General features: G+C 42.5%; 1 protein-coding gene across 1 annotated transcript in view; it reads right to left on the bottom strand.

The window, feature by feature from the left end:
- KIAA0895 (KIAA0895 ortholog) overlaps window positions 1-24,987 on the bottom strand; it is a 778,550-nt gene that overhangs the window by 215,836 nt on the left and 537,727 nt on the right. Inside the window, exon 6 of the mRNA XM_044065032.1 lies at window positions 12,424-12,521. Within this exon, the coding sequence (XP_043920967.1) occupies window positions 12,424-12,521 (98 nt within the window). The remainder of the gene's footprint in view (window positions 1-12,423; window positions 12,522-24,987) is intronic.

The following is a 24,987-nucleotide window of genomic DNA, read 5'->3' on the forward strand; positions in this document are numbered from 1 at the left end:
AGTATGCATCGTTCAACAATAATGAATTCATCCCATCTAAGTAATCAACTCTGTCCATTATGACCAATTCACTGCCTTTGTCAGGTTTCATGAACCTAACCGTAGGGTCACTAACCAGATCAAAAAGCAGTTGTTGCTCTTCATCAGTCATATTAGATCCAAAGTTGCCCTGGCCTCTTTGGTTATTACCATAAATCCTCCTTATATCCTTCTCACAAATTTTTTCGAATAAATCGTTTTATTTAAGGAAGGGTTAAAAGTACTAGGCCTTTTACAACTATCTCTGGGACAATACCCTGATTCATTCCCTTCATTAAACCAAGCCTTTAGGTTCAATTTTCTGGTATAACGCTTCAGGTCAATAATAGACTCCACCATATTGCCTACTCTTATATGGCAACACTACTCAGTGTAACACTCGGCAAATGATCAGCTGCTGTCACACACATCCTGCACAGACCAGCACAGACAGATACTTATTCAGTGCAATGCTGATGCCTGACTGTTACAGAAAATGAAAAAAAAATATGCACACTACTTCTGCAAAGCCAGGAATAACTAATGCTTATTTTAAGCAAATAACAAAACATTTTCCCCTAACGACATCTTCAAGTCCATGTATGTACAAGCACCAAAATGAAACATCTCCCCCAGTAATTCCTTTGATAGTATGCCCATATATGCACAAGCACCAAAATTAAACATTTCCTCCAATGACCCCTTCAGTAGTCTGCCCATGCATGCATAAGCACCAAAACGAAACACCTCCCTCCACGACCCTTCAGTAGTTTGTCTATGTCTGCTCAAGCACTTACATCAAAGTGAAACACCCCCCCCCCCCAATAACTCCCTTCAGTAGTATATCCATGTATGCACAAGCACCAAAATTAAACATTTCCCCCATAACCCCCTTCAGTAGTATATCCATGTATGCACAAGCACTTCACTGACACAAAATTAAACAATTCCCCCAGTGACCCCGTCAGTGGTCTGTCCATGCATGCACAAGCAGCAAAATGAAACATTTCCCCTAATGACCCCTTCAGTAGTTTGCCCATGTCAACACAAGCACGTCACTGTCACCTAATGAAACACTTCCCCAGTGACCCCTTCAGTAGTTTGTCCATGTATGCACAATCACAAAAATGACATAAAAATTAAACATTTTCCCCAATGACCCCTTTAACTGTGTGTCCATAAAACATTTCCCGAAATGACCCCTTCAGTAGCTTGTCCATGTATGCACAAGCACCAAAATTACATCAAAATAGAACATTTCTCCCAACTATCCTTTCGGTAGCCAGTCCTTTTTTAGACAGGAATACATCAATCTTGCAGACCTAATTCACACACCAGCATTACACCCATACAAACACTCATGCATGTAATTGCTCCACTTTTTCACTTCACACAGGCATAAACATCTCACACACCAACATTATACCCATGCAAACATTTGCGCATGCAATCACTCCACTCTTTCACTTCACACAGACATAATCATCTCATACAACAGCAATACACCCATACAAATGCTCACACATATAATCGCTGCACTTTTTCACTTCAAACAGGCATAAACATTTCACACACTAGCATTACAGGCATACAAACACACACAATTGCTCACCATTCCCACCTCATTTACAAAAGCAAATATTGCCCACATGCATGCATGCATACATACATACATACATACATACCTCAACCTCTGCAGACTCTGCAAAAAAGAAAACAAATGCAAAACCAAGAAAGCCACCAACGATATATCCAATGTCACTTGCAACCACCAACGGAATGAGCAGGAAATGTCCTAAATCCATACTATATAACAGTTCTATATTTGAGCAGACATAAAACTGCAAAGCCCAATTAACTAGTCCTGAACTTTTTAAAGTGACAGGATCAGTTAACCGCAAGGAAACTGCATGATTCTTGTTTTTGGATGAGGCTTTGGAGGGTCTCAAGAAAAGGCACTGGCAGGCTGAATTGTGGCCCACAGGCTGCCCTTTGGACAGCTTTGCTATATATGATGACTACTAATTTGTCAATGCTTGTCCCTTACATATAGGTGCTTTCTGCTATGTACATTGCTTATACTGGAGGTTTTCCCTGTAAAAAGAGCTTCTGGGAGTCCACCTAGTAAACAAACTAAATAAACAGGAACAAGCAGCTCTTGCTGGATGAAAAGGGTAAAAATGTAAGGATTAAGAGCTTTTCTCCAAAACCCAGACTGCCCCTCAGAATAGGTTTCAGGCATAGCCAGCGTTAGGCACCCGCGAAACCCGCGGCCGCGGGGAGCCCCCGATGACTTACCCGCAAATAAGGGCCCCGATGGTCCGACCGGCATTTACGCTACTTCGGCTCGGCTCCTTGTGGATGTCTAGCTGCTCCGTCATCCTCATCCGCGGGTTACTTACTAGTCCAACCGGCGTGTACTTTGCTTCGGCTCGGCTCCTCATGGACATCTAGCTGCTCAGTCGTCGCGAAACTGCATTTCCGTTTTCCCGTTTTTTGTTTTTTTTTTGATTGGCTGGCAAGCTGCACTCAATCAGGTCCGCCGCTGAAACAGGGGATCTGATTGGTTGCAGCAGCCTGCTAACCAAGTCCCTTTGTGTTTTTTTTTTTTGATTGGCTGGCAAGCTGCACTCAATCAGGTCCGCTCGCTGAAACAAGGGATCTGATTGGCTGCAGCAGCCTGCGAACTAAGTCCTTGTTTTTTTTTTGTTTTTTTAAGTAGGAAGTGATGAAGCAAGGACCTGATTGGTCCTTGCAAATCACTTCCTGCACAAACTGCCTTTAAAAAGGCACCTGCAGCTAATAAGGATCACTTCTCTTGTTTTTCAACAGAGGAGTGTTTCTTATCAGCAGCAGAGTGATCGAGCGTGTTTGGACCAGCGTGAGGACGGACAGCAGGAACGGATCAGCGGTGGATCAAGCCTTTGCAGCGGTCGTGGTTTGTGGATTATACTCTTTTTAAACTGTCCTTTTAAGGGCAACTTCTGAAAAGGTCTGACAAACTGTCCTTTTAAGGACAACTTTTGAAAAGGTCTGACAAAACTGTCCTTTTAAGGGCAACTACAAAGGGACTGAGTGGTCTGAGGAAGGTAAACAGAGCAGGTGAGCCTTCAGTCGTGAAGAGGGAGCAGAGTATTGGAAGCAGCCTTCTGTTGAAAAACCAAAAAAGGTAAGTTTTGGGGTTTAGTTATAACTTTATTTTTTGTGGGGGGTGGGTGATTTTTTTTTGTTCATATTTCTTGTGTTTGTGCATATTTCGTACTAAGAGGTTTCGGGGAGTGTGGGCTGCGGTTGCATTAGTTTTATTTTAGTTTTGTGTACAGTTTTGTGCTCGGAGGTTTGGGGGTGAGGTCTGTAGTGGTACTAGTTTTATTTTGGGGCTGTGGTTGTATTAGTTTTATTTTGGTACTGTGTAGAGTTTTTGTCCTGAGAGGGTGGGGGTCAGGTTGTGGTTGTACCAGTTTCGCTTTTATGTCTGTGTGCTGGTGGTAAAAGGATGGGTGGTGAGAGGCTGTGGTTATAGCAGTTTTACTTTACTCATTTTACTATACTCACTTTACATTTGTTTTCTGGATAGTGTAGGATAGAATCCATTTTCAGTGGATGCCCATGAAGAAATGCTTTTTAGTATATGTGCTAGAAATATGTAAAATAATTTGGCTTCTGTTTATATGAGGGACAACATAAGGGAATGTGAAGTGTAATATACATTTAATTTTAATTGCCGATTCGTTAGGAAAGTGTATAACTTATTTGGAGCAAGAGGATTTTGTTTTGGCAGTATCTATGCTGTATATGTAAACGGTAGAGAGAATGGGATAGGGGTGATGAAAAGGAGGGGAGATAAATAATGGGACAGAGAAGGATATTGTAGTTGGCTAGAGCAGGGGTAGGTGGGCAGCCTTGTGGGCTAGAGCAGGGATAGGTGGGCAGTCTTGTGAGATGCTGCTGTCTAAGTCAATAGTATTGGGTGTATGGGGTAAGTGGCAAGTAAAATATTGGTTGAGAATGAATGCATTCCTCTAGGAGTTTAGGTAGTCGGGGAAGAATTGCTCTTGGCCTATAATTTAAGTTCGCTCAAGCTTCCACCTTTGTGCAAGGGTATAATGTATATTTTCCAGATGGTTGACTGACTGCTCAGTAATGGATCTTTTGTATTCGGATAAGAACTGGCTTCAACTGCTACTTTTGAAACTGTTGGTAGATTGTCAACTGAATTTGTAGTAAGTTTTCAGTTTTTTTACACATTTGTTAAACGCTGTTCTGCTATCTAGGTTTATAGTACTGTTTTACACTATCCCTGCTGTTGCACCTTGTTCTGTAGTTTTTGGCTGTTTGAATTGTGCTGAGAGGTTAGGAGGTTGATGGGGCATGTACGTTGCTTAAAATGCATAATGTTGGGAGGGTGGTTTGCAGCTGTGAGAATGTTGCTGTTGAAGGCATAGATGTTTTGAATGTATACTAATGCAAGCCTTGTGAACTACTATTGCATATAACTTCAATGTTCTAATCACTGATGCAATGACTGCAATGTTTTCGTTGTCCGTACTTAATGTGTTGAAAGTCTGGGAGTGTGGTTAGGACCTGTGAGAATGTTGTAGTGTTCAGTGTTTGACTGGAGCCTTTTAATGGGGTCATGTAATAGGACATTGTTAATGCTATGCCTATGTTTTTTGTTTTCACTTTATCCAGGATTATTGCGCATCGCCGGGGGGGGGGGGGTCTGCAGAATGTACTAGTATCTTAATGCATGCTAATGCAAATACTGTTCTGTTAAGGGTTATAGTACTGCTTAAATATCCCTAGTGTTACAGCTTGTTCCGAGTTATTTTTAGCTGTTTGGATTATGTAATTTAGAATATGCTGGTACCTGTACATTGTTTAAAAAGCCCAATGTTGGGAGAGTAGTTAGTGGCTGTGAGAATGTTGCAGTGTTCAATGTTTGCCTGAAGTTTTTTAATGTGGGGCCACACACACTAAAGCACATTGTTAATGCTACGCCTATGTTGCATGCTAATGCAAATACTGTTCTGTCGAGGGAATTAGTACGGCTTAAATATCCCTAGTGTTACAGCTTCTTCTGAGTTATTTTTGGCTGTTTGGATTATGTAATTTGGAGGATGATGGAGCCTGATATCTTAATACATGCTAATGTAAACACTGTTCAGCTGTCTAGGTTTATAGTACTGTTTAACTATCCCTGATGTTACGCCTTGTTCTGCAGTTATTATTGACTGTCTGAATTATGCTTTTTGGAGGTTGAGAGAACATGTGCATTGTTTACCATGCCTAATGTCAGGAGGGTAGTTAATAGGTTTATAGTACTGTTTAACTATCCCTGATGTTACGCCTTGTTCTGCAGTTATTATTGACTGTCTGAATTATGCTCTTTGGAGGTTGAGAGAACTTGTGCATTGTTTACCATGCCTAATGTCAGGAGGGTAGTTAATAGCTGTGAGAATGTTGTAAAAGGTGTGGATGTTCGAATGTATACAAATGCACACCCTGTTATGCTACTATTGTTTACCAACAATGTACTGATGCAATGGCTTACCTTTTATCATTGTCCGTACTTATTGTGTTGAAAGGTTTGGAGTGTGGTTAGGGCCTGTGAGAATGTTGCAGTGTCCATTGTTTGCTTGGAGTATTTTTAATAGGGGGTCACAGACTGTAAGCACATTGTTTATGCTATGCCTTGTTGTTTTCACTTCATCCAGAATTCTGCCTAGACTTGGGGGGGGGTTAAGAATTCCGCAGAATGTACTGATATCTTAATGCCTGCTAATGCAAACACTGTTCTGCTATCTGTTTATAGTGCTGTCAAACTGTTCTTCATATGCTTTGTTGCAATTACTTATTTTTATGGTCCATAGCTATTGAAAGTTTGGGAGTGTGGGTAGGGCCTGTGAGAATGTGGCAGTGTCCATTGTTTGGAGTTTTTGTAATGGGGAGTGTCAGACTGTAAGCACATTGGTAATTTTTTTCACTTTGTCCAAAATTGTGCCGAGATGGGGGGGGGGGGGGGTAAGAATTCCACAGAATGTACTGATGTCTCTAATGCATACTACTGCAAACACTGCTCTGCTATCCAAGTTTTTTGGCTGTCTGAATTAAGTTGACAATTTTAGGAGGTTGACGGGGCCTGTGAAAATTGTGTCCAGATGTTTGTTTTTTAGCCTGTTCTCTCTCAGTGATTGCATAGCACAATGTGGACAGCTGAGGCTACTAACAGAAATGGACTTCTTGTTTCATACCCTCCACGTAATGCATGGTACATTCCTTAGATTTATGCTTTTGTACACTGATCCTGTGCTAAGAGGGGTTGTGGGAATGTCAGTCTCCCAGTCTGTGTGCCACTTCATCTTTCACACATGAGGTTGTCTAGCAAATCCATGATTTCACTCCTTTGTTCAAAAAATTATTTTGATTTGTTCAAGTCTGCTAAGAGATTGAGAGGGAGTGGGCATGTGTAGTCTGTATTTTACCGTAACATTTGTCTTGCCTCAATTTGGTGTGTTCTCCTTCAAACTTGTGCCTCTCCTAGTCATTAGTTCTTTCAGACTTTAGTCTAAGAAGCTTGTAATATCAATCTTTTGCATCATCTGTGGCCACTTCACATGTTTAGGGGGGATGACAGGAGAAGAATTGTGTTGAAAAAGCTGACGTTCACCTCTAGTGATAGATATCTAACATGAAACTGTAACCTGGGCCTCTCATTACTTGTTTGTGCCTACTGGTTAGTCATTTTCAGTCTTTCTGCCTGCAGTGCAATAGACTGTCAATGAAAGCCATTAAGCATTTTTAATAACAGTATGACCAAAGGACTCTGTATATGTAGTAATTCTGCTTTACTTCCATTCCCAGTTAGAGATGAAGCGCACATATTTGTCAGGAGCAGCAAAAGAAAGCTTCAGCAGCAGAGAAATGAGGATGCAAAGAGACAGGGTTCCATTATGAAATTTTTCTGTGACTCATCAGTGAGGGAGATTCAGGAAAAGTCTGCCTTCAGGACAACACAATGGTTTTGCATTACAGTCTGACCACTGTGAGGCCAGCATCCTTTCACTAGAAAGTAACAACTTTCTTGCGGCCACCACAGGCTACTTCCTGTGGACCTACAGCCATTACCATGGGTGAAAGCACGGCAGCAAATGCAGACTTACCTGAGGTGTTGCCTGGATCACCAGACTTTGATACAGAAGGAGCCCATACTTCCATAGTGACAGATGTGGCCTATGACTTGCAGGAGTGTCGGGTACATCTTTGGAGGATCTAGGGACTTGGCCAGACTTGATTAGGGATGAGTTTAGGGTAGCTGCCATTCAGCATGGACCTGTGCAAGTGGTGTTAACACAGTTCCCAGTCAATGAGCAGAAAAGAAGATTTACATCTGAGAACTACTTCCATGTGCTGCCTAATGGAGCAAGAGCAAAACGCACTTGGCTGACATATTCGGTCTCAAAGGATGCACTGTTTTGCTTTCCATGCAAATTGTTTGGACATTCTAACCATCTTCTCAGGTCAGGTGGTTACAAAGCATGGAGAGAGATGTCCAAAGCTTTACACAGCCATGACAGAGCGCCAGAGCATATGGCATGCATGATGAAGTGGAAGGAACTGGACAACAGAATAAAGAGTAGGCAGACTATGGATGATAAGAGGCAAGCACTGGTTGAAAAGGAGATAACTCACTGGCGTTAGAACGCATTATTGCTGTTGTCCAGTACTTGGCAGAATGGAACATGGCATTCCGTGGTACAACTGATGCCCTGGACACCTATGGCAATGGCAACTTCTTAAGTCAAGTGCAACTTTTGTCGCAGTTTGACCCTGTTATGGCTGAACATTTGCGTCGTATTCGTAATAAAGAGATAATGGATCACTATCTTGGGAAGGACATACAGAATGAAGTTATCCAGTTGATTGCAAATGCTATCTTAAGGATCATAGTAGGGAAGGTGAAGGACACTAGGTACTTTTCTGTGATTCTTGATTGCACGCCAGATATCAGCAATCAAGAGCAAATGACTGTAGTAGTTCGGTATGTGGACATTTCACAGACTGTAGCCACAGTTGAGGAACATTTTCTGGGATTTGTGCCTGTGAATGACACAACTGGGGCAGGACTGACAGAAGCTCTTCTTCAGACTCTTCAAAATCATCAACTGGACATTAATGACTGTCGAGGACAAGGATATGACAATGGCAGCAACATGAAGGGGAAACGCTGGACTGCAGGCCCGGATAAAACAGATGAATTCAAGGGCTTTTTATGTGCCGTGTGCCTGCCATAATTTAAATCTTATAGTTAGTGATGGAGCACATTCATCAGTACAGGCAGTGTCATTCTTTGGATGTCTGCAGAACATTTACGTACTCTGTTCAGCATCAACAAACAGATGGCAGATCTTAAAACGGCACACAAATGTCACTGTGAAGCCACTGTCGGAGACTCGCTGGGAATGCAGGTAGACTCTGTCAAGGCAGTAAGATTTCAGTTGAAGGGAGTCATTGAGGCATTACAGGAGATAGGGCAAGCAGTACGTACAAATGATGCTGCAACATAGCAACAAGCAAGAGGACTGTGCTCAGAACTTATGTCATACCAGTTCATTGTATGTTTAGTGGTTTGGTATGATGTGCTGACAGAGGTAAATCGTGCAAGCAAAGTTCTGCAGAGTCCATCTGTTGATATTTCAACATGTGTCAAAGTGCTGGCATCCACTATGGACCTGCTTAAGAATTACAGAGAAACAGGATTTCAACATGCCAAGGGCGAAGCCTCCAAGATAGCAGAAGAACTGGATGTTGGCACCACATTTCAAGAAAAGAGACGAAGGAAAGTAAAACGGTTCTTTGACTATGAAGAAGAAGATGAGACTGTACAGGATCCAGCGATAAAATTACGTGTAGAGTTCTTCAATGTGCTGCTGGACACAACAATCCAATCGTTTACTGACCGGTTTCAGCAGCTTTCCGAGTTTGATAAGGCCTTTGGATTTTTATCAAATATTAAAGCCTTGAATGATGTTGCAGAAGACACACTGCTGCAACACTGCAAGGCTCTGAAAGAACAACTGACTGACAGAATAAGTGGCCACTGTGATATTGATGACTCTGACCTTGGACACGAACTTAAAAGCCTTTCTCGAATGATTGATAATGAATCGTCACCACTGACTGTGTTAAATTTCCTTATTCGCAACCACTTGCAAGACATATATATAAATACTTATGTTTCAATGCGCATTTATTTGACTGCACCTGTTACAGTGGCTACTGCAGAACGCAGCTTTTCTAAGTTGAAACTCATAAAGACATACCTGCTCACAATGAGTCAGGAGAGACTTTCAGGCTTAGCTGTGCTCTCAATTGAGCATGAAGTGGGACGAAGTATATCACATGGCAGCCTCATTGAAGATTTTGTCCGAAGAAAATTCGTAAGATCCCAGTAAAACTGTAGATTAGGTATGTGCTCATATTTCCTTTCCAGTAATCTTTTATAATGCTGTCAGGCAGTAATTTCAGGTAGTACCTTAGTCTGGCTTGTATGCTGTGTATTCACTGTTTTTGTTTACGCACTCCAACAGGTAGGACCATGAGGATGGAACTAGCAGGATGTTAGGCAAAGGCAGCTAGGATCAGCTGGACTCGGAGTGGCAGGACTTGTCAGGAGCAGAAGGACTCGTGTGGAGTGGCAGGGTAGTGGCAGGACTCATCAGGATGGTATGACAGTTGGGAGCAGCAAGACTCTTCAAGGGCTAGGACAGAAGCAAAGGAAGAACAGACAAGTGGCAGCACAGTTGGGAGCAGCAAGACTCTTCAAGGGCTAGGACAGAAGCGAAGGAAGAACAGACAAGTGGCAGCAGTCAGAAGCTGAAGAGGTAAATGCATATGGAAGATGAATGCCACTTTGGTATTCATCTTTTTCTTTCTGGGTTTGAGTCTGCCTGTGTCAGACTTACTAATCCCCATTACTCTCATGTGCATGGGTTTGAGTCTGCCTCAGGCTCAGTAATCCCCATGGCTTTCCCTTGTATGTTGTCTGTAGTCTTTTCTGTGTCCCATAGCTGTGTTGTGTACATCTGCAGTGTGACTGTTCATGTCAGTAATTGTGTGGGTGTTAATGTTCAGTCTTGCTGTAGTGCTGTCTTTTATCATGTGTGTGGGAGTCTGTGTCTCTGTCTCGGGGTCAGTCTGTGTGTGTGTGTGGGTCTGTGTCTCTGTCTCTGTGTGTGGGAGTGTGTGTGTGTGAGTCAGTGTGTGTGTGTGTGTGTGTGTGTGTGGGAGTCTCTGTATCTGTCTGTCTGTGTGTGGGAGTCTCTGTGTGTGTGGGAGTCTCTGTGTGTGTGAGAGTCTCTCTGTGTGTGTGGGAGTCTCTGTGTGTGTGGGAGTCTGTCTGTGTGTGTGTGTGGGAGTCTCTGTCTCTGCCTGTGTGTGTGTGTGTGTGTGTGTGTGTGTGTGTGTGTGTGTGTGTGTGTGTGTGTGTGTGTGTGTGTGTGTGTGTGTATGTGTGTGTGTGTGTGTGTATGTGTATGTGTGTGTGTGTGAGTCTGTGTCTCTGTGTGTGGGAGTCTGTGTCTCTGTGTGTGGGAGTCTGTGTCTCTGTGTGTGGGAGTCTGTGTCTCTGTGTGTGGGAGTCTGTGTCTCTGTGTGTGGGAGTCTGTGTCTCTGTGTGTGGGAGTCTGTGTGGGAGTCTGTGTCTCTGTCTCTCTCTGTGTGGGAGTCTGTGTCTCTGTCTCTCTCTGTGTGGGAGTCTGTGTCTCTGTCTCTCTCTGTGTGGGAGTCTGTGTCTGGGAGTCTGTGTACCTCTGTGGGACTGGCTACCTTGATGCGGTACAGAGGCTTGTCATAATGTAACAACATTGCTACTAAATGCCAGTCAATGTGGGTGTCTTTGGGGAGTCAGTGTAGGTGTCTGTGTACCTCTTTGGGACTGGATACCTTGATGCAGTACAGAGGCTTGTCATAATGTAACATTGCTACTAAATGCCAGCTGTAGCTCTTTACCTCATGGCACAAAATCTGGACAAAGCCACAGATAATGGGTTTCCAGCCCCAAAGATCTGGGCAAATTTTAAATATTGCTGTTATAAACTGAATGTTAGAATAAAAGGTCTTGCCATCGATGTTCTGAAGGGTATAAACTGAAATGCCTGTCATTTAATGAATTCAGTCATCAATGATTGCCACAAAAAATCCAGAAAACTCTAAATTGAGGAACAGACCAAACAAGAGTCACATCTGGACATTCTTTGAAAATCTGGGCAGTTGAGTATCCAGTCAGTGTCTGCATCTGTGAGTGGCAACCTTGCTGTGGTACAGGGATTTCATAATGTCACATTGGTACTCGATGCCAGTCAGTGTGTGCACCTGTGAGTTGCTACCTTGTCATGTGCACCTGAGTCACTACCTTGCTGTGGTACAGGGGTTTATCAGGATTGTAACATTGGCACTAAATGCTAGTCAGTGTGTGCACACCTGTGAGTAGCTACCGTGCTGTGGTACAGGGGGTTGTCTTAGTGCAACATTGGTATTAAGTGTCAGTCAGTGTGTACCTGTGATTAGCTACCGTACTGTAGTACAGAAGTTTATCATAATGTAACCTTGGTACTAAATGCCAGTCTGGGCTTGGCACATAAATTCTTAATGATCTGAATGTAGTGACACTAGTGGTTAAATGGTGCTGGATGAGCTTGACAGGGAAGGAGGTGCAATAGCAATGTGGTCACGCTTCATGTTCTCTTGAGTAGGGCCCCCAACTTGAACCTTGCTGGGGGCCCCCAAAATGCTAGCACCGGCCCTGGTTTCAGGCAGTGATCAGGAGGGGAATTTAGGGTTAAGGGGCATCAGGTGGTTAATTAAATGCCTTTTTCCCCAACTACAAAATGTTACTAATTAAAAATTCAAATATGGAGTGGACGTTGTTCCTTAGAAGAAGAACCAAAAGAATGGAATGCTATTATGGTTTTAATGTAAAAATTCTAACACCATCTAGGATGTGTGGAAATACTTTCTATACAAAACTAACACCTCATTATCACTTGACACTTAAATTATCTTACAATAAAAACCTGACACAATTTGCTTTATTCCTGAAATAAAGGTGACATTAATACTGAAAATAATGTAAACAAAATACTTTAATATTTCCTTCAAGAAAACTAGAAAACTTTATCATACCAGTAGCAATGTAAACAAGCTACTTTAATATTTCCTTCATGAAAACATTATGTCATCAGTAGTTCTGATTATTAACATATAAGATAAATATGAATCTTTACTTAGTAGAAAGTTTAAAGAATAGTTTTATTTAACTACAAAAACAACAAATGCATAACACACGAGTAAAAACATAGTTGCTGTTTTCCATTGCCTGTTTAATGTAACACATTTTCCACTTACCTTTCCAAGAGCTGTCAAATGCTGGAAGTCAATGCTCTGCCTGTGTCGTAAAATTTTAAAAATACCATCCAAGTAAACTTGATCTTTGCTAAAACAACCTAAAGAAATTACAGAGAACATAATTACAGACTCTCTGCTGCATTGTGCTTATATAGCTTAACTCTTTAGTATGTGAAAACAGAAGGCAAATCCGTACGCAGTAAATGATCACATCCTGGGAATACAGCAGTCCTAGTTGTTAAAAGGACCATCAATTTGCTAACATTAATCATGCTGCAAAAATAAAAAATCAACTTTTAGCATCAGCAATCTCCTAATCAGTCAACAGAAAATGGTTTAAATTTTAGTTAAAAGACAAGCACAGGCACATTTGTCATATGGTTAAGATCTTAGACTCCCATGCACAAGGTACAAAGTCCGATCCTGACCTACAGCCAATGCCTCTATGCATTCTGCATGCTCCCCTGTGTCTATAAGGGGGGGTTCCTCCCATCTTCCAAAAACATGCTGAGTATTTCCAGCTCAAACTCACACAAGAATGGAGTTGAGGTCAGCAGCACAAACTCTAGATGGTGTTTACTGGGGGAAGATGCTTTGGTCATCAACTGTGATGTGCAGTATCCTCTAGACAGGAAAAAATAAGATCACAGACTGTGAACTCTGTCACAGCTATGTAAAAAAGTAATCTAGTCACACTGACTAATGTCACAAAAATGGGCATTGTATGCTAATGGTGGGAGGGGAGGGATCTATGGGCTCCTATTAGCCAGTGTGGGCCCACCATAAAAGTCAATATGCTACTGACCTGCGGGACAACAGGAATAAAGAAGAAGAGGCCATTCCAGGCTTATCAGCAAGAGACAGTCACAAGATCACATACAAGACTGGCCAACATGCAACTTAGGTAGACTTCCTCTTGGTAAGGAAGGGGCACTGCAGTAGGATCAGCGATTGCAAAATCATCCCAAACAAAATAGTTGCCCCACAGAATAAACCACTGGTTAACACAATCAGCTGCAAAAAGTGGTCAAAAAAGGATATAAGGTCAACAGAAACTAGGCTGAAGGACTGGAAGTTGACTGCAGAAAAAGCACAAGAGATCAAGGAAATATTCAGGGCTATAGCACTTCATAAAGAAGAGAAATAGGTAGAGTTGAAAAACAATGGCAGTGCCTCAAAACAGCATTTGTGAAGACTACAGAACTGATATGCATTTGAGACAGGTGTGGAAATAACGTGCATAAGGAAAGCTAATGATGACGTCCAGAAGTCTAGGAGATCATCAAATGAAAGACAGAGTGCAGGAAAAAGCGTGGCATAGAAAAGACAGACCAGATGCAGAAAGAATACCGGTTGGCTATCAAAGAAGTTAAAAGAGCAGTTGCAACAGTGAAGAACAAGTCATTAGATGCATTTTTCCAGCTTCTGAAAAGAAACTATCAGGCTGCAAGGCAAAGTCAGAAAGATAAAGAAGATAGTCAGACACCCTTCATAAAGGATGCCAACAACAACCTGCTTACCAATCCACAATACATCAATGGCAGGTGAAAGGATTACTTCTGGCAGCTTCTGAATGAAGAAAACCCCAAAGAAGCTGTACTGCTGCAGACAAAGTTCTTGAGGAAAGAAGAGGAGTCTACCCTAGAAGAAGTAAGAAAGTACAGTTGTGTACACTTACCATAAATGTAGATGTTCGAGTGTATTCACTGTTGCAGTCATCACCTGTGGGTTATCCCTGCTGTGGTAGCCCTTGGCTGGCATGAATACCAGAGTCAATGTTTTTCTACGTCGGCTGCTGGCTGACATCAGGTCATCAGTGCTATAAAGGAAGGCAGCTGATGCTATTGCATCAGTTTTTCTTGCACTGACCAGTCAAAGGCTCAAGTAAATATGGTAAAGGTGGCTCTGGTAGCTTAAATCCACCATTAGAAACTTATGTCTCCCTAAAGAATGAAGATATAAGGGGGAAGAAGGCTGGGAAACCAGGACTGCAACAGTGAAAACACTCAAACATCTACATTTATGGTAAGTGTACACAACTGCACTATGTTCTTTGTGTTTCACTGTTGCACTCATCACCTCTGGGAGGATTAATAAAGCTGAGGAGAGGGGTGGTAGGATTAGTAAGAGACCTAGGAATGGGTCTGCATGCCCTGCAGAACTGCAGAGGCAAACCCTGCCCTAGCCTTAGAAAATATAGAGGTAAGTGGTAATGGTTGGTAAAGGTATGGACAGAAGTCCAGGTGGCAGCTTCCAGGATGTCCCTGGAGGGAACTCCTCTGAGGAATGCTGTGGAAGTGGAGGCTGCCCTAGTGGAATGGGTTCGAATAAACATGGGGGGGGTTCCCATGCAATCTATAGCAGAAATGGATACAGTGTGATATCCATTTGGAAATGGGCTTCCCCTCTGCCCCTGGGGCAAAGCTGACAAGTAGTTGGTCTGTTTTCCTGAAGGGTTTAGTACGGTCCAGATAGTATCTGAGCTGTCTGTGCACGTCTAGTGAGTGCAGAATTATTTCCCCCTTGTTTTGAGGGTTAGGGAAGAAGGTGGGTAGATGTATGGCCTGGTTGAGAGTTGCATTAAATACCACCTTGGGCATAAAGGAGGGATTAGTCCTCAGGGAGACCCTGTCTGCATGGAAGATGATGAAGGGCTCAATGGCCATCAGTGCCTGAAGTTCTGAAACCCTTCTGGCTGAGGTGATAGCTAGGAAAAAAGCAGTCTTCCAGGAGAGGTATCTTAGTTTTGCTGAATTAGCAGGTTGGTAAAGTTAGTTTTTCCAAAACATAATTCACTTCCCAGGCTGGAGTGGGTGGCCTTCTGAGAGGTCTGATATTAGAAGCCCCTCTGAGGAATTGTTTAATCAAAGGATGGGAGAACAGTGGTTGTTCTGTATCAAAATGAGCTGAAATGGCTGAGGCGTGGATTTTTACAGAGGAGGAGAAGGAGAGGCCACTATTAAGTAGCTCTGCTAGGCAGTCCAGGATAAAAGGGATGGAAGGTTGTGAGGTATTGCCCCCTCTGGACTGGCTCCAGGTGCAGAATCTTTTCCATTTTCCTGTGTAAGATTTTCTGGTGCTGGGCTTTCTGGCCTCTGTGATAATGTCTAGGACCTGTTTGCTTGACAGGGGCCCCATGTTTGCCTTTACAGTATTAGCCATGCTGATAGTTTGAGAGTCTGAGCGAGTCTGGGTGCACCCCCCCCCACCTGAGTTAAGAGGTCTGAGATCAGGGGAAGTTGCCTGGGAGGCTGTACGGTCAGGCTGTGCAGTAAGGGGTACCAATGTTGTCTGGGCCAATCTGAAGCAATGAGGATGGCATTTGATCTTTCCTCCCTTATTTTGATCAGCCCCTTGGGAATAAGAGGCAGAGGAAGGAATGTGTGCACAAAGAGGGTGTTCCAGGGGAAGGTCAAGGCATCCACCTTTCACGTTCGGTGGTGATAATCCCTGGTACAGAATTTTTTAAGCTGATGATTGAGATGCGAAGCAAAGAGATCCCCCTCCAGAGTCCCCCACGCCTGAGCGATTTGTAAAAAGACTTTTCTGTGGAGCTGCCATTCATGGGGGTCCAGTAAGTTTCTGCTTAAGTGGTCTGCCAGGGTGCTGTTGATCCCTGGTAGGTATTGGGCTATCAGGTGTAGCCCCATGGAAGAGGCTGTCAGCCAGAGGTTCATGGCTAGCCTGCACAGAGGGTAAGATTGGGTCCCTCCTTGTTTGTTGATGTACTAGATTACTGTGGTGTTGTCTGTTTTGATAAGAAGGACCCCTGGCTTGAGATGGGGTTTGAAGGATGGCACAGCCTTTTGTACTGCCATCATTTCCTTCTGGTTGATGTATAAGGGAAGGTGCTGGGCATCTCAAAGACCTTGGGTGCACCTCCCTTCTAGGTGAGTGCCCCAAGCTATGCCTGAGGAGTCGGTGGTAATGGTCTGCCCAGTTGGGCGGTGGGTGAAAGAAAGACCCTTGTTCTCGGCATAGGCCCTGCCCACCAGAGAAACGGCCCTTATACATGGGATCAGAGGGAGAGAGGTCTCTAGATGTTGAGAATGCTGACACCAAAGGTTCTTTAGGTACCACTGTAGTTTTCTCATATGAAGCCTGTACAGAGGAATTAGAAGGATGCAAGATGCCATATACCCCAAGGCTTGCAGGAACTTCCTTGCAGTGAGGTGATTTCTGGAAGCCAGCTGTGTAAAATAGACAGGCAGGAAGCTCTGCTTTTCTGGAGATAGGAAGGCCATTTGGGATGCTGTGTCCAGCACTGCTCCCAAGAAAATGATCTTCCTGGAGGTTGTTTGCTACATTTCTTCTCATTGATTGTGTACCCTAAGGAGGTTAGGAGGGTTTTGTCAAAGAGGAGGCCCTTGAGGAGCTTTTCTTTGCAATCTGCCTGAATGAAGCAGTCATCCAGATAAGGGTAAAGTTGTATATTTTTCTGTCTGCAAAAGGCTATGGCCGGAGCCAAGCATTTGGTGAATATCCTGGGAGCAGTAGATAAGCCAAAGGGTAGTGCAGAGACCTGAAAGTGTTGTGAGCCTGCTCTGAAGCAAAGGAGTTTCCTGCAGGATTCCCTTATGGGGATGTGGAGATAGTCATCTTTTAGATCTAGGGTAACTAACCAGGCAATTTTTGTCAGCATAGGCAGCAGCTGCTGCAAAGTTGACATTCTGAATTTGGGGACCACCAAGAAAGTATTCAGAATGGATAGATCCAGAATGGGGCACCAAGTGCCTCTTTCCTGGGAACAAGGAATAGTCTGGAATAAAAGCCTTTGCCCGTTTGATCTGAGGGGACAGGTTCTACTGCCCCTTGGGATCTAGTTTGGACTTGTTTCAATGCCTCTGCTCACTGATTTGGAGGAGAGTCTGGATACGCTCTAAGAATTGTGAGTTCATTGAAGGAGAATATGTATCCCTAAAAAATTATCTTTAAGACCCAGTGGTCCTTTGTTACAGAAAGCAAATTGTCTTTGCAGAGGGAGAGCCTTCCTCCTAGCTTTTGGTGAGTGGAAAGAGGGCAGAGGGGGGAGAGGGAATCATTGAGAGTTTTTGCCATAGAGGTATTGCTTAGAGCTCCCTGCCTTTGCAGCAGAAGTGGTCCACTGTTTGGTTCTCTGCTGTCCCTGGGATAGGAGTCTGGGTGGTCTGCCCTGCGGGGCTTACCTTGCCCCTTTCTGCTAGGTGCATGAAAGGACCAGTGTTTTGAGGGAAAATTCCTGCTGAACCTAGGATGTTGTACCTGAAGGAAATATTTTACTGCTTACATAGATTTTGCTTTGTCTTCCATCTTTTTAAGCACCTCTTCTGCATTAACTCCAAACAAGCGGTCCTTATCCAAGGATGCATCAAGTAATTTAGATTTGACATGATCAGGGAGAGGATGTTCCTTCAACCATGCATGTCTCCTAATGACAGATCCTGACACTGCTGCCCTGCATGAGGCTTCTAGGGTGTCATATCCACAGTGTAATGAGTGTTTAGCCACTTGATAAGTAGAATGCAGTAAATGTGCTAACTCTTTCAAACTGGCACAGTCAGGAAAGGTTGAAATCTTTTGTTTTAATAGTTCCAAAGTGTGTTGTTGATATTTTAACATGTGAAACTGACAGCTGAGGGCTCTGATAGCTAAGGTTGCAGAGGTGTATACTTTTTCACCCCATCTGTCCAGAGCTCTGGAGTCCTTGTCAGAAGGAATAGGATTATTTGTAGAACTAGCCTTAGGTCCTTTTGGTCCCTGTGTAATGACCTTCAGGTCTGCAGCAGGATTTCTGTGCAGGTATTTGTGAGAATCCAGTACTCTGTAATACCTGTCAGGTTTTCTGGGAACAGATGGGAGGGTGTCAGGAGTTAACCTGGATTCATTGTAGACATCATCAACCACCTCTAAGATTGGAGGGATGGCCAAGGGTCTGTGCTGGGGCAGGTCTAGAAACTCTCTTAATCTTTTCTTAGACTGAAGGAAGTCCTGGGATTCTCAGTGGAAATGTTCCCTGAGGGTGTGAAGGGTTTCCCCAAAGGAAATATCTTCTGGTGGGGAGGCAGAAGGAATGGATTCTTCTGCATCTGAATCCTCATAAGCAGTCAGAGGTTGTTCCTCTTCAAAATCTGAATAATCAGACTCCTCAGAATACTGTTTTGTCAGTATTTTAGGAGAAAGGTCTTTTTTCCTTTTAGAAGGTGTGACCTGACTACCCCTGATATGGGTGATAAGATCTTCTGCCATTTTAAGCATTTGAACTTGGGCTGGTGGAGCAGGGGTAAATGAAGTTAAGCTGGATTCATGGTAGACATCATCAACCACCTCTATGATTGGAGGGATGACCAAGAGTCTGTGCTGCGGCAGGTCTACAACTCTCTTAGTCTTAGACTGAGGGAAGTCCTGGGATTCCCAGTGGAAATGATCCTTGAGGGTGTGAAGGGTTTCCCCAAAGGAAATATCTTCTGGTGGGGAGGCAGAAGGAATGGATTCCTCTGCATCTGAATTCTCATAAACAGTCAGAGGTTGTTGTTCCTCTTCAAAATCTGAATAATCAGACTCCTCAGAATCCTGTTCTGTCAGTATTTCAGGAGAAAGGATTCTTTTCCTTTTAGAAGGTGTGGCCTGACTACCCCTGATAAGGGTGATAACTTCCTCTGCCATTTTAAGCATTTGAGCTTGGGGTGGTGGAGCAGGTAAAATGGTGGCTGGTGGCTAGAGGTAGTTTTCCTAGGAGTGGCCTTGCCTCTAGACCTAAGAGTATCCAACGGTCTGAAAGAAATGGTAGTTGGAGGAGAAGACATTGTTTTTTGTCTAGATTCTGTAGTGCAAAAACTTCCTCGGAAGCCAGTGCTTACATTGCGGCTCCGGACCCAACCAAGGCAGAGACAACCAAAGGCTCGGAAGACTAAGAAGATTTCTGCAGCATACCAGACTCTGAAAGGGTCTCAGTAGAGGCCTGCGAAGGTATCGAATCAGGTATCAGGGGCTGTGAAGGCGCCTCACTGAATTCCAGAGAACTGACAACCTGCTTAGCGGTAGAGTCGTCGGAAGGCTTAGCCTTGTGTGGTTTGTCTCTGTCTTTATTCTTACATTTTTTCAGAATGTCTACGGATTGTTGGCTGACAGATGCCATTTCGGAATGAAAATACCTGGATACAATAAGAGCTCTATGACAAATGGTTCTCGTGTTAAAGAGGGCACAGAACTGACAACAGGGACTAAACAAGTGACGCAGTATGAATGGAAGTCTCGGTGTGGTATTTGCTTTCCACAGGCGAGACAATTGTTAACTTTTTCAGACATCGGTTAGTGCAAGAAAAAAGGATCCCCAACAGGGTACTTAGCTTTAGACGTTTTCAGCTGTAATTCAAACTCTGGTAGCGACCGACCGGCATACTTGTGAACTGCTTCTGCTACAGGGTCCACGGCAAGAAAGACTGATGTAATGGAGCCAGCTGCCTTCCTTTACAGCACTGATGACCTGACGTCAGCCAGCAAGTGACAGCAGCCGACGCAGAAAACACTGACTCTGGTATTTTGGTCAGCCGAGAGCTACCACAGTAGGGAATAACCCACAGGTGATGACTGCAACAGTGAAACATGAAGAACATCAGCATTAAGGAAAATGAAATCAAGGAAAGCAGCAGGCTCAGATAAGGTCAAGGCAAAAATAGAGGGGTCCCAAACGAAAGACCAGCACTGGTAGAATTTTTAATAAACTCTAGAACAGAAGCTGCCATTAAAAAAGGAATAATTAGTAGACCATATGAAATATTGCATGACAACTAAAAGAATCAATCAGAGGAGGTGAGAAAGGATTAGGAAGAGAGACTGGATAAGCAATTCACAAAGAAACAATGGGAGGATATATGTACATCTCCCAAATATGAAACAAAATCTAGAATATTTTGGATTTTTGCCTGGAAATATTTACATATATATTTTTATACCCCAAGTAGAGTCCAGATAATTTTTCCTCAGGCAGACAGCAAATGGCGGTATGAAGGGGAAGAAAGAGGTAACTGGGGACATATTTTCTGGAAGTGAGGTGAGTTGGTGAACTTTAAAGATTACACAAAAAGCATAGGTGAGAGGTGCAGTGCAAGAAAACTGTGCAAACAAAAAAATAAAAAACAAGTACTGAACCAACATGGCTAGGTAAAAATCTCTACTTAATAAAAGTGAGCGCTTTTATGATAACACTACCGCTTCTTCAGAATGTGTAATTAATCTGAAGAAACGATAGTGTTATCGCAAAAGCGTTCACTTTTATTACTTTTTCATTTGTTAAATAAATAGAGATTTTTGCCTAACCGTGTTGGTTCGGTACTTGGACTTTAAGGATTCCCTGCAGGCTGCACTGTTGAAGTTGCTGTGTGGGCAGATTGGTCTGACGAGGGAAATAATTTTCTGATACAGAATCGGAACTGCCTAAACATGGTATTGCCTTGCTGTGTCTAATAATGGTAGCTGCCAAAAAAGCAACTGATAGAAAATGGAAATCAAAATCAACACCAACTATACTGGAAGTAGTGACTATAATAACAGAGATAAAACAACTGGAATTGAGATACTTAGAAAAGGGTAGGAGCAAACCACATAGGAAAAAATGGGAATTGTGGGAACAATACATACAAGGGAGGAATTGGGCTTAAAAGGCAGCAGAACTTAAATGAGCTATGTAATGTTTGAGTGAGAAAGATTGGGTAGATTATAAGTGATGTATAATGTTTGCAACTGCGAGTGTGTCAGTATGGTTTGTGATGTAAAATGCTTGCAACTAGGATTGTGTTGGTATGGTTTATTTTCATTTATATAAATGTATGATTGTCTATGTAGTAAGTGATTGTTTAATAAAGATGTTTCTTGTTTAAAAAATGCAGGAATTGAGAAACTGAATAATTTATGTACTACTACTTAAATTATATGACATATAGCAATGTATGTGAAATATAATGCTTGTTATGGTAACATAGTTTGATTACTTTTATATGAATGTAAATTTACCTATGTCTCAATTGATAATTCAATAAAGATGTTTGGAAAAAGGCAGATATGATCAAGACGTTGGAAAAATTAGAAGAGAAATGGCTATTGAAGGTGCTCATAGCAGTATGGAGAGAAAAGTGTATCCCAGATGACTAGAAAATAGGCATAATAGTGCCAGTTTACAAGAACAAAGGGGACATCCACAACTGCAGGCAATACAGAAGTATCAGACACTTGTTACACTGTATGAAAGTCCTATACACTGACTGGCCAACGAATACACAGAGTGTAGGAAGCAAGATGGGAGATGAGCAGTTTGGATTCAGATCAGGATACAGCAAAACTGACCCAATTTTTGCAGTGAGACAAATAATTAAGAAGAAGCTGGAGATAAGGAAAGAATCCATATGGGCATTCATAGACTTGGAGAGAGCATATGACAAGGTCCCAAGAAAGCTGATTTATACAGTCCTGTAATGTCTTGAAGTCCCAGTAACACTGATAGAATTACTATAGGCTATGTACAATGATCTAATGACACAAATACGAACAGTGTTCAGACTCACAGAGGGGTTCCCAGAGGGAGTGCATCAGGATTCACCTATGAGCCCACTGGTGTTCACAATGGAATGGAATGGAATACATTAGCAAACAGGTCAGAGGGGACAGATCAACTAAGTTGCTGTATGCAGCTGATGTGGTAGTAGAGGCAGACTCTGAACAGTAACTTCAGTAAAGGATAAGGGAATGGAATTCAAAAGTGAAAGCACGTGGGATGAAACTAAGTACAGCTATGACAGTTGCTATGCCAGTAAATAGGGGAAATCAGAAGTAGATGAGAACTGAGACAGAAGTGAAACTTGTGGAACAGGTTAACAGCTTCAAGTATCTGGGAGGAGTGACTGAGAAGAAAGGATGTCTGAATGAGGAGGTCAAAGCTAGAATCATAGGGACTGCAGCCAACTGGCACAGAGTGTTAGGGGTAATGTAAGACAGAATAATGTCAAAGAAGCTGAAAAGTAAGGTGTACAAAACAGTGGTGTGACTAGTACTAATGTATGGCACAGAAGCTGGTCAGTGAAGGCAGAGTAGTTGAGGAAGCTAGAGCTGATGGACATGAAGTGCCTGAGATGGGCGGTATGATGCACACTGTAGGACAAATGAAGAAATAAGGACATCAGAGCAGACGTCCAAGTAACTCCAGTTCCAGAAAAGTTCAAAGAGAGCAGATTACGGTGGTTTAGGCACATGTGCAAGAAGAAGACAATCTGGTGAGGAAGATTTGTGACAGACAGGAAGAATGCAAAAAGAAACAAGGGCTTCCAGCAAAGAGGTGGATGGATTGTGTAAGACAAGACCTGTGACAGTCAGGTAAGACTGTTGAAGATGGTAGAAGAGTTGCACTGAATAAAGGGAGAGGGTGACACTTGGTATGACACCATGCAAAATATGGGAAATAGGGAGTTGATGATGATGATTATTTAACTACTATTGCAGTAGCATTAACTATATGGCTACCTCAGTTTATACTGACTGGGAGGAGGAGGAGCAGGAAGAGGAAAGACTAGGGTCCAGGAGCCTTAGAAAATGGACCTAGCAAAGCCTGCTCAAGACCTTGAAAGGGAGTCTGGTTTGTCTTGCTTTCTAAAAGTACATACATAGGAACAAGTTTCTGCTTCTAAAATAACTATAGAGCCCACCCTTTTTCGAAAAAGCCACTGATGACGCCAAGACCCTGGTACAGAGTGCCTTGACCTTGCCTGAAAAAAATATTTGTTGTGGTGAATGCAACAAAACAAAATAGCAACTTACAATCATTTGGAGATGGTCTGCTTTGAATCGGGTTACACATTTTGCTTACTTTCATAAGAAATGAACAATTGATTAGCATTTCTGAAAGCTTTATTTCTGTTAAGATAATATCAGAGTTGTGTGGAGACATCAAGAGTATGAAGAAGCCCTTATCCCTCATTTTTAGGTTCTGGAAAGAAGACAAGGAAATAGAGAGCATGGCTCAAAGTTAACTTGGATACCACTTTATGCACAAAAGAATGACATTAGTTTTCAAGGAAACTACCAACAAAAGTGTTTTCCACACTAAGAACCTCATATCAGCCTGATGAGATGGTTCAAATGGAGGAAGAGTTAACTTTTCTATCATACACTTAAGATCCCAAGGAGAAGCCATCTTAAGCATTTTGACATGGAATGCATCAAAAAGGGAGAATCACTGAACAGACATGTTTAAACTGCTGACAAATGAACCTTGACAGAGTAGTAAGAAAAAACAGAGGATAAATAACTCAAACAAATATTGTAGAGGCAGAGAAATAATGGCTTTTAAAGGGTCCTGGTTCTTGTCTATGCACAAACTAGAAGATATCTTCCACTTAGTAATATATAATTACCTAGCAGCAAGTATATTTGCCTCCATTAATACCTGCTGCATGTCCTAAAAGGTATTAAAACTTTATCATTCGGGCAGTTAGCTGAATTTGTTTCATACTCTGGTGTATCAAACAACCTGTCTTGTGGGAGTATGTCCAGTCTGTGAGGAAACTTGTGGTAATTACCCTTGTCCATTTCCAAAAGAAAACTACTCCTGCGTGGGCCAGAAGGGAATCACCGTAATTATCTTTGGCCAAGTCCTTCTGAATCTTCAGAATGTCCCTGGATATCAATCGAAAGGCATACAGGGACATTCCTGTCCAAGGAAATAAATAAAAAATGCATTCATTTTCCAGGCCTATTTGCAATGAATCATGGAGTAAAACTTTGTCAGTTGTTTATTCTGAATGAAGTTAAAAACATCTACTCACAAATGGATCAAATCCTGGAAGACTCCCTCCCCCAATTCAAATCACATTTGTGAGGGTCTCTCCTGGTCCTGATCAGCTTGTATGCCAAAATATTTTGCTCAGCAGAGATGTAAGATGCTTGTACAGTTGGACTGTGCTGAATTGCTAAATCCCAGGATACATCTGCTAATCTGCACAGATAGTAAGATCTGGATCCCTGTTTGTTTATGTAATACATCACTGTGGTGTTTTTTGTAATCGAATGTAATGCCCCAGGGACCATGGTGACTGCAAGTTGGAAGCATTTATGACTGCGAACATCTCTTTTACATTTATGTGTTTTTGTCTGACTTTTTTGTTCCAAAGACCATGCATTTTTACTCAATAGACACTACACTCCCCAAGCAAAGTCGTCCATTGTTCCAGACTGTACTGGAGCTAGAAGGGAAAATGGGAGACCTGGATTCAGATAAAACTGGTCTGTCCACCAAAGCAGATACCTTTTTACAAATCCCAAAACTAGAATCTAGAAAGTGAAGGAATGTTGATGTTGGGACCATACAGATTTTAGATACCACTGAATATTTCTCCCCTTTTTTAATTTCTCCAAATCTTTTGAGTTTCTAATACCATGACAGGAATGGGCTCCATTCCTAAGTCAAAGTACGATTAAAGTTCATGAAATTAGCATTCTTTCATTCTTTGATGTCAGCCAAAAGTGCTCTTCGCAGCACCTGCAAACTGTCCAGTAATAACTCCTTCTGCAATTTGTACAGAGTTACATGTATTAGTAACA

This window comes from Protopterus annectens, chromosome 3.part0, assembly GCF_019279795.1.
Source record: "Protopterus annectens isolate FY-2018-M chromosome 3.part0, PAN1.0, whole genome shotgun sequence".
NCBI lineage: Eukaryota > Metazoa > Chordata > Ceratodontiformes > Protopteridae > Protopterus > Protopterus annectens.